The sequence below is a fragment of the Gekko japonicus genome, unplaced genomic scaffold, assembly GCF_001447785.1.
Source record: "Gekko japonicus isolate JY-2015 unplaced genomic scaffold, Gekko_japonicus_V1.1 scaffold1139, whole genome shotgun sequence".
In the NCBI taxonomy this organism is placed as follows: domain Eukaryota; kingdom Metazoa; phylum Chordata; class Lepidosauria; order Squamata; family Gekkonidae; genus Gekko; species Gekko japonicus.
In genome coordinates, this window is record NW_015172591.1 from 374,424 (window position 1) to 385,202 (window position 10,779).

Below are 10,779 nucleotides of genomic sequence, written 5' to 3' on the forward strand. Positions count from 1 at the left end.
ACGCCTGTGACTGGGGGATGACTGGCAATGTTGGGAAACAGGCAACAACCAATAGTACAGCACACAGCAAGGAATAGCAAAGAACAACAGAAAACAATTGTGAGCTGAATTACAAATATATCCAAAAGGAGACTTCAACAAAGTCAAATGCACATGTAGTCAAGAATGAATCTATACATATAATCCGTCTTAGGAAATGTTTGGTCCTGTTACATAGAAGCAGCCTTGAGAGGTGCTCACGAAAGCTTAAGAGACCTTGCCCATAAAGAAACTGAATAGTATTGTCCTATAGCGAAATGGAATGAGACTTCCTATAGTTCTTCGTTCTTGAGGAAGGACCAGAAGTCTGAACACTACCTAGGAAAAGTGTTGAAATCTACTCTGGACTTTGTATTTTCCTTTCATGGATCCTGTGGGCTTCTGTATTTTCCTATGATGGATTTTATGTATACATTCATTATCTATATATATCTTTATTGCATTAGCAAAAAAGCCATAACAACAAAACAGGATAAAAACATGTGACCAACACTAAATCCAAGCAAGTAATAACCAATATGGATGGCCCAGGCTAGCCCAATCACGTAAGATCTTGGAAGGAAAGTAGGACTGACCCCAGTTAGTACATGGATACAACGCTCCCTCTAAGCTGTGGGGCCTTGTGAGCAAAAAAATTCTACTTTGTGAGCTACTGGCATTAGAGTTGTGAGCGAGCCATTTGGCTACTGCGTAAATTAGTTTGCTCTGGAGCCATCCTTCCTGAACTGAGACAAAAATGTGTGAGCCAGAGGCTAAAAAACTGGGACCTAGCTCACACTCACTCAGTGTAGAGGGAACACTGCTTGGATGGGGGACCACCAAGGTAGTCCAGGGTTGCTATGCAAAGGCAGGCAATGGCCAATCACCTTGAAAGCCCTACCGGGTCTCCATTGATCAGCAGCAACTTGAAAGCACTTCCTGTTAAGTCACTCGCTTAACAAAGTAGTCGGAGAGTGATTCAGCAAAGATAAAGCTTTATTCAACAACTCGAACACAACTCCAACACGGATAAGCTGTTCCCTTTTAAAACTCTCCCGGCTAATGTAGCCACGCCTTACTGTACATTACCAACCAATGAGATTGTTTACATAAGGACCAATCATCGACGTTCCCGCTCAGGGAGCTTGCTGAAAAGTGATTGGTTGGTTCTTCCTGGGCTAGCATTGCGATTGGATGGATTTGGATCCTAGCCCAGGACGAAGCTTTACATGACACTTCAACGAGGTGATTCACATACACGTTATGCATTCAATGGCAGCTATTGAATACGTTACACTTCCCACTAACAATTGTTATTATGGCTTGACATGGCCTCTTTTACAAGAGGAGTGCAACTCGACAAGTGACCTCCAAACAGAGCACAATAAAGCCACACTCCCAAAAGATTCCAAAATACAAAATGGACATCTAAAAATAGTGCCCCATCAGACACTCTAATGGCTTCCGCTGACAACCCAAGTCCTAAAAATACCCTGGGACGCGGCTGATTTTTATAAGCCCATTGTACTCCTCAACGACTGCGACAGGAACTTTTGTCTGAATGACATTGTGGGTAACGGCAGCAGGAACGGAAGAAAAGGATCGTGGCGTGGGTGGAAAGCACAGGCAGACACAGAAAGAGATGCGGATACGAGGATGATCAGCATGCAGATATTCCATTTGTACAGGGAGATAAGTCGGGTCTCCTTAAGCTGAATTGACCTGAGTGAAATGGGCATCTCCAAAGCCATTGCTTGCTAGGAGAGGGCTTCTTTTTCCCAGCATCAGTGCTCTGGCAGCAGGCATGGCTGTCGAGAAGGAGGCCCAACTCAGCTGGAGGCCCACTGAAGCCAGTATTATGCTGCGGTTATGTAACACATTTACTCCCCCCCGAGCAGTTCTGTATTGCAGCCACTAGGGGGCAGGGATGGCAGAGGACAGGAGCTGTTCTGACTCTACTGGCTGTGCCTTTCTGTAGCAAGAAGAAGAAGAAGAAGAAGAAGAAGAAGCAGAAGAAGAAGAAGAAGAAGAAGAAGAAGCAGAAGAAGAAGAAGAAGAAGAAGAAGAAGCAGAAGAAGAAGAAGAAGAAGAAGAAGAAGCAGAAGAAGAAGAAGAAGAAGAAGAAGAAGCAGAAGAAGAAGAAGAAGAAGAAGAAGAAGCAGAAGAAGAAGAAGAAGAAGAAGAAGAAGCAGAAGAAGAAGAAGAAGAAGAAGAAGAAGAGGAGGAGGAGGAGGAGGAGGAGGAGAGTGAATTTATACTCCACCCTTCACAGAGGAGTACAATGGGCTTATAAATCCATCCTAGCTAGTTAGACTAGATTAGAATCCTGTCTCTTCTCTATACTGTCTAGAATGGAGATCCTTACAATAAAGGACTCCTGTTAGTTTTGTAAAGATAGAGGCTCCGGGTGTAACTTTGGTTCTTGTCAGCACACACAGACCAGATAGACTCCGCTGTGTTATCTGCCTTGAACACTCTGCTAACCCAAATAATCCTTCAACTGCCTTGCCCAAAAGCTAGCACATCCCTCCCTTATCCCCACCTTCCCTGAAACTTGACATGACCTTCCACGTTGGAATTTTGATCTGTGATTGTGAATGGCGTCCGAAGATGGAGAGGCAATGTCTACGTGTGGTAGATACAATACAAGAACTCATGGGCGCTGAATGAAATTGCGGAGCAGTCGGGTTAGAACAGGTAAAAGGAAGTCCTTCTTCACTCAAAGAGTGATAAACACATGAAATTCACTGCTACAGGAGGTGGCGACGGCTACAAGCATGGACGGCTTCAAGAGGGAACTGGATAAACATATGGAGCAGAGGTCCATCGGTGGCTATTAGCCACAAGGTATAGATAGGAACTCTCGGTCTGGGGCAAGTGATGCCCTGTATTCTTGGTGCTTGGGGGGGGGGTCAACAGTGGGAGGGCTTCTAGTGTCCTGGCCCCACTGATGGACCTCCTGATGGCACCTGGTATTTTTGTGTTCGACTGGATGGGCCATTGGTCTGGCCATTGGCCTGATCCAACATTGGCTTCTCTTACGTTCTTAGATACATAAAGACTGTGCGTTTATTGGCAGTTGAAAAAAGGGGGACAGGACCAGCCGTCAGAGCCACATCCCACTCCGGGGGAGGTCTCAAAGCAATGTCGGCTGAGTGGGGGAATACAAGAACGGAGCTCCCCACCGCCCGATCCCTTCGCCAGCACGCCAGGTGTACTTTGAGTAAACAGCAGCAGCTGGTCAAGGAAGACCAGGGAATCTGGCACTTTGTCTTGCGAGTCCCTAGGACCTCGCCATCCTCAGGCCACACTGCGCAGCCAGTGCTGGTGGGACAACTTCTTTACACGTCATTCTCTCCATAGCTGTCTCTTACAATACAGACTAGCCCTGGAGTATAAAAGATGCAGGAAAAGTCAAGTCACAGCTGACTTATGGCCACCTGTAGGGCTTTCAGGACAAGCGATGAACAGAGGCGGGTTGCCATTGCCTACCTCTGCAGTGGCTCAGAGGTTAAGATGCTGAGCTGCAGACTGGAAGGTCTGTAGTTCGGCAGTTCGAGACCCGAGTACCGTGTGATGGAGTGAGCTCCCGTCTCTGGCCCCAGCTCCTGCCAACCTAGCAGTTCGAAAGCGAGAAATTGCAAGTAGATAAATAGGTACCGCTTCGGTGGGAAGGTAACAGCGTTCTGTGCGCCTCAGCGTCTAGTCATGCTGGCCACATGACCATGGAAAAACTATTCGGACAGCGCTGGCTCTTTGGCTTGGAAACGGAGATGAGCACCGCCCCCTAGAGTCAGATTTGACTGGTTTTTGAGCAACGGAAACCTTTACCTCTGCGTAATGACCCTGAACTTCCCTGGTGGTTTTCCATCCCAGTACTAACCGGGGCCAACCCGCATAGTGACCCTGGTCTCCATCCGAGTATGAACCGTGGGTGACCTGTTGCCTGACTCTGCATAGCAACCCTGGACTTTCCTTGGTGGCCTCCCATCCCAGCACGAACCAGGGCTGACCTTGCTTAGCCTCCGAGATCTGACATGACTTGGCCAGCCTAAGCTAACAAGGTCAGATCAAAAAAGATATAGGTGATCCTGTTGTGCAGCTTAAGTCGGAATGGATCTGGGGTAATAGCTGTAAGAATGTGATTAATGCAGGGGTCATTTCCTGCAGGAGCGCACAGGAGCGGAGCTCCGGCAGTAAGGAGCCCAGGGGGTGGGCACATACAACAAGCCCCACCCCCTGCTCCCAGAAGCCCAGCAGCCAGGTAAGCTGCAGAGCCCCCTCGGCCTCCCCGGTCCAAAACAGTCCAGTGGCACCTTTAGGACCAAGTTTTGTTCAGGTACAAGCTCTCCCTCCTCTGTGAGGGCAGATCTGCACGTCCCCCCCCCCCCGATAGCTAGCAATCCAAAACAGTCCAGTGGAGCCTGAGGGGTGGGTGTTGCCTTCTGACACACTTCCGGTGATGTCAGGGTGTGTGGCCTATGCAAATAAGTTATGCTAATAGGTTATGCTAATGAGCTCCTGCACCTCTTTTTCTACGAAATGACCCCTGGATTAATATATATATGAAGGAAGGTTTTTATGGATTCTGCTGGTATCTGAATGCCTTTCAGGTTTAAAAACATTTATGGTTCAGTTGCACCAAAACGCTGGTCCTGTCAAGTCCTAAAAGGAGGTATAATACATGTATGCTGGAATTTGCCAATGATAATTCCCTCTTGGGAAGAGATCTTAACTGTAATCAGAGAAATGAGAGGCTGCACGATGCCAAAGGATCTCAAAGCAGTATTGTGAGTCCGTTTGAGAAATTGTGTTGGAACAGATGACAAAGAGCTGGTCATGGATTTAGTGGCAACTGCGAGGAGGGCCACATAAGAACATAAGAGAAGGCAATGTTGGATCAGGCCAATGGCCCGCTGAGTCCAGCACTCTGTGTCACAAATCCCAGGTGCCGTCAGGAGGTCCACCAGCAGGGCCAGAACTCCAGAAGCCCTCCCACTGTAGCCCCCCAAGCACCAAGAATACAGAGCATCACTGCCCCAGACATAAGAACATAAGAGAAGCCATGTTGGATCAGGCCAGTGGCCCATCCAGTCCAACACTCTGTGTCACACAGTGGCTGAAACCCAGGTGCCACTAGTGGGGACACAAGAAGCTCTTCCACTGTTGGTCCTCCAAGCACCAAGGAAACAGAGCATCACTGCCCTAAAGGACATAAGAGAAGGCCTGTTGGATCGGGCCAGTGGCCTATCCAGTTACACAGTGACTCTGTGTCACACAGTGGCCGAAAATACCAGGTGTCATCAGGAGGTCCATCAGTGGGGCCAGAACTCCAGAACACTGTTGCCTCCCAAGCACCAAGAATACAGACCATCACTGCCCCAGACATAAGAACATAAGAGAAGCCCTGTTGGATCAGGCCAGTGGCCCATCCAGTCCAAAACTCTTTCTCACAAAGTGGCTGAAACCCAGGTGCCATCGAAGGACCACTACTGGGGCCAGGACACTAGAAGCCCTCCCACCGTTGTCCCCCCCAGCACCAAGAAGACAGAGCATCACTGCCCCAGACATAAGAACATAAGAGAAGCCCTGTTGGATCAGGCCAGTGGCCCATCTAGTCGAACACTCTTGCATCACATAGTGACCAGAACCCAGGTGCCATCAGGAGGTTCACCAGCGGGGCCAGAACTCCAGAAGCCCTCCCACTATTGCCCTCCAAGCACCAAGAAGACAGATCACCACGGCACCAGACATAAGAAGAGAAGCCATGTTGGATCAGGCCAGTGGCCCATCTAGTCGAACACTCTTGCATCACATAGTGACCAGAACCCAGGTGCCATCAGGAGGTTCACCAGCGGGGCCAGAACTCCAGAAGCCCTCCCACCGTTTCCTCCCAAGCACCCAGAATACAGTGCATCACTTGCCCCAGACAGAGCGTTCCATCTATACCTTACTAGCATGCTACCCGTGCTTCACTACGGTATTTAAGTTTCGTAACTCTAGTTATAATACTGATGTGAAATTTGAAATGTGACATTTGCTGTAGGAATTCTAACAGAGAAGATTGTAGTGTAAGAAATGAAGTGAGACATACGTACTTTCCCCCCTCTCTACCGAAGGACCTCCCTCTAGACCACATTGGTGGTTCGGCCCTCAGGTGCTGGGATCACCAGGCTGCTTGTTGAGCTCACTCTGGAGCAGGCCACAGAGAACGGTCCCTTTCAGAAGCAGTCGTCTGTTAAGTCCACTCCTGCCACCTTCCACGAAAGTGATGGCCTCTCTACTTGTGTTCCTGGATTGTTTTGCTCATATGGAGACAGTGTTGTTCTGAGCACCTCAGGGTGATCTCGCTGGTACTTGGCCTGTGCAGCTCAGTGCCCCGCAGGAGTACTATGTGCAAATGTCTTTGCCGCATTCCTAAGTTGCCTCCTCCTTGTAGCGTTGGTGTATCTGGCTTGACGTTTGCCAGGAGCTTTCTTGGGGGCAGTAAGAGGTGAGAGGTGTGAGGGAGTGGTGATGTGGTGGACATTTCTTCAGGTTCATGAGGGAGGCACGCATCGAAATGGCTCCTAGAAATGTCCTTTACTATGTCCCCATAAACATTCATACCCTGGCCCCGCTCCTACACCTGACAGACACCGGCCTGTCTGGTGTTGGGGGGAGCTTGTTTTTAAAGGCATTGGGGAGACTGGGCCAGCAGCAGTGCTAAGGCAATCCTGCTGAGCAAACCTCCCCGGTGGCTGTAAGCATCCCACCTCCTCTCCTACACCAGACAGGCAGCTGCCTGTGCAGTGTAGGAGGAGGAGGGTAAAGGAGTATTAGAAGCCACTGTGGAGGTGGGGCTGCACCCAACAGACAACTGCCTGTTAGGTGTAGGGGTGGGGGGAGTGTGTTGGAAGCCATCCCACCTCCTCTCCTACACCTGACAGGCAGCTGCTTGTCCAGTGTAGGAGGGGGAGGGGGGAGGAGTATTAGAAGCCTCTGTGGAGGTGGGGCTGCACCTGACAGACAACCGCCTGTTAGGTGTAGGAGATGGGGGGAGTGTGTTGGAAGCCATCCCACCTCCTCTCCTACGCCTGACAGGCAGCTGCCTGTCCAATGTAGGAGGGGGAGGGGGAGGTGTATTAGGAGCCACTGTGGAGGTGGGGCTGCACCCGACAGACAACTGCCTGTTAGGTGTAGGAGGTGGGGGGAGTGTGTTGGAAGCCATCCCACCTCCTCTCCTATACCTGACAGGCAGCTGCTTGTCCAGTGTAGGAGGGGGAGGGGGGAGGAGTATTAGAAGCCACTGTGGAGGTTGGGCTGCACCTGACAGACAACCGCCTGTTAGGTGTAGGAGGTGGGGGGAGTGTGTTGGAAGCCACCCCACCTCCTCTCCTACACCTGATAGGCAGCTGCCTGTCCAGTGTAGGAGGGGGAGGGGGGAGGAGTATTAGAAGCCACTGTGGAGGTTGGGCTGCACCTGACAGACAACCGCCTGTTAGGTGTAGGAGGTGGGGGGAGTGTGTTGGAAGCCATCAGAGAGGCTGGGCCAGCAGCTTTGCCTCACCTCACAGGTGGTTCTTGGCCACTCCCGATTTCCTCAGCTGTCCTTAGCTCTCTGCAGTCCCCTGTAACTGTTGGCTTTTTTTATCTCAGAAAACTGAGCTCTGCAGCTGACCAATCAGAGAGTGGGGGGTGCAGAGAAGCAGCTTCCTGGGAGCCTCATAGGAATCAATAGAGGAGCACATTTTCCCCCTTTTGACCCACTTAGGGTTCGAATTTCTAAAAATCCCTTCTTAGCGAGCACCTACGCCCCGGTGGGAGCGCTCTCCCCGAATCTGGTGTCTCTAGGTCCAGCAGTTTGGCCTGGGCGTTGCTTTTACAGTGAGGGGACTTTCTTTATAGATATAGACAGATGGCTAATAGCCTCTGATGGACCTCTGCTCCATATGTTTCTCCTGTCCCCTCTTGAAGCCACAGAACGGGAGTCTATAGCCTCACCATCAGGGATAGAATGGAACAGACAATCTGGAACGCAGCATTGTTGACAAGGTTGACTTATGGTAAGAGGGATGAAGAAGAGGAGATTGGATTTATACCCCCGCCCTTCGCTACCTGAAGAAGTCTCAGAGCGGCTTACAATCTCCTTTCCCTTCCCCTCCCCACAACAGACACACCCTGTGAGGTAGGTGGGGCTGAGAGAGCTCTTTCGAGGACTGCCCTTGAGAGAACAGCTCTGAGAGAACTTGTGACTGACCCAAGGTCACGCCAGCAGCTGCATGTGGAGGGGTGGGGAATCAAACCCAGTTCTCCCAGATTAGAGTCCGTGCTCCTAATCACCCATAACCACTACATCAAACACACACCTCCAAATAATGGGAAATCATTATTGTTTATTGGCAAAGTAGCAAGGTTTTTTTGGCTGGTACAGAATAACGACGCTATAGATAAGGTACAGAAAGGGTCAAAGAAGCATTGAATGCCATCTCAGCTCAGGGGAGGAGGGTGTCTGCTTAGCAGCAGGGGATGTGGAGGGCTCCACTGGGCCCGGACTTCTTCATTCCCCTCCGTTCCTAAGCAGCCCAGCTTGTCAAGATGTTTTTACAACCAGAGCCGAGCAGACTCCCGGCAGCTGACTGTGTCATCACTTGGCTGAGAGGAAGTTTCTTCCGACAGATCTGGCAGATATGTAACGTTGTTTGCGACCGAAGGCGGGAGAGCAGGCAGAGGGGAAGGGCCTCTCTCCAGAGGACTTTCAACCACTGTGAGCCACGGTTCTTGTCGGGTGGCCGAAGTGGCACTACTGTCAAGTTCATTTCACAGAGGGAACCCAGGCAGGGGATTAGGGTTTCTAACCTCCAGGTGGGGCCTGGAGATTTCCTGGAAATGTGATCTCCAAACGACTGAGATCCGTTCCCCTGGAGAAATGGTCGCGTTGGAAGGTGGGCTGAACGGCATCACATCCAAGGCTCCCTCTAAGCTGTGGAGTCCTGTGAGCAGAAAGTCTACTTGGTGAGCTGCTGGCAATAAAGTTGGGAGCAAGCGATTTGGCGACTGCATGAATCAGTTGGCTCTGGAGCCATCCCTTCCTGAGCAAGGAAATGTGTGCACCGGAGGCTAAAAATCCGTGCGCTAGCTCACCCTTAAGTCAGCTTAGAGGGAACACTGGCTGTGATGTGACGGCGCTTTATTCAACGAAGTCTAGGGAACGAGCCAAGTCAGCTTCCTGCAGCCATAAATCACAAACTGTCCTGTTGCACCAGAAAGACTAATGATGATGACATTGACATAACCTGGCACGAGCCACATGCATGCCCCGGACAAAGTAAGGCTCTGGCTCAGAAAACCTTCTGCTGTTGTATAAATGTGTCCACCTTTAATAGGGTTGCCAACCTCCATGTGGAGACTGGTGATATCCTGGAATTACAACTGATTTCCAGGAAACAGTGATTGGTTCCCCCGGAGGAAATGGTTGCTTTGGAGCATGGACTCTATGGCGTTGTGCCCCAAACCACATCCTCCCATATGCTCCACCCCCAAATCTCCAGGAATGTCCCCACCTGGAGTTGGCCACCCTCGTAAGGCACCACAAGACTCAAAAGGGGCCCCAGCGTTCCATCCCCCAACCAAGCAAGTCCATGCAAATCAGAAGGAAATAGAGAGCATGCAAAGTCACCTACCACGCACGATGCTTCATATTGTTTTCCAAGCTTGGGCCTCAAAAATGCGCTGCGGAAGAACACAGACATGTGTTAAACACTGATGGCAGACGTTGCAGAGAGAGGAACAGAGAGAGCCAGTTTGGTGTAGTGGTTAAGAGTGCGGACTCTAGTCTGGGGGAACTGGGTTTGATTCCCCACTCCTCCACTTGCACCTGCTGATGTGACCTTGGGTCAGTCACAAGCTCTGGCACAGCTGTCTCTCAGCCCCACCCACCTCACAGGGTGTCTGTTGTGGGGAGGGGAAGGGAAAGGAGTTTGTAAGCCACTCTGAGACTCCAAATGAAGGGCGGGGTATAAATCCAATCTCCTCCTCCTCTTCTTCTTCTTCTTCTTCTTCTTCTTCTTCTTCTTCTTCTTCTTCTTCTTCTTCTTCTTCTTCTTCTTCTTCTTCTTCTTCTTCTTCTTCTTCTTCTTCTTCTTCTAATTTCAATAAGGTCTGCACGGGGAGGGATTGCTTACAACAGGAAGGAGGCCAAGCAGAGGTGGGACTGTCACTGGAGAAGTTTAGGGCAGGGCTGTGGCGACTTGGTCAGAGGAGCAGGTCCGCAAGACCAAGGAGGGACAAAGCCATTTGGAGTGTGCAAAGAGGGGCGGCTAGGACACAGGCCTAACATGAGGTGGGAGAGGGGCGCCCTCTGGATATTTCAGCTGTGGCTCGGTGGCAGAGCACCTGCTTGGCATGCAGAAGGGTCCCAAGTTCAATCCCCGGCATCTCCAGTTAAAAAGGACCCGGCAGGAGGTGATGGTTATGGCTCTCCGGGGCCTGAGACCCTGGAGAGCCATGAACTGGGATTGTAGCTCAGTGCCAGAATATCTGCTTGGCATGCAGAAGGTCCCAGGTTCGATCCCCAGCATCTCCAAAAGATCAGGTAGGAGGTGATGGGAAAGACCTCCACCTGAGACCCTGGAAAGCCATGAACTGGTTACAAAGCGTAAGCTCCTCCTCAATGTTCCTCATGATATCTCTTCTCTGTAATGCTTTTTGCTTTTGTTCTGTATGCTATTCTATGGGTCTCTGACCGTAATAAAATGAATGAATGAATGAATGCTGCGGCCA

General features: G+C 50.5%; 1 protein-coding gene across 1 annotated transcript in view; it reads right to left on the bottom strand.

The window, feature by feature from the left end:
• Positions 1–9,749, bottom strand: part of UNC80 (unc-80 homolog, NALCN activator) — a 220,484-nt gene extending 210,735 nt beyond the window's left edge. Inside the window, 1 exon segment of the mRNA XM_015421519.1 lies at positions 9,681–9,749. Coding sequence (XP_015277005.1) covers positions 9,681–9,749 — 69 coding nt within the window.
• Between the last annotated feature and the right edge of the window lie 1,030 nt (positions 9,750–10,779).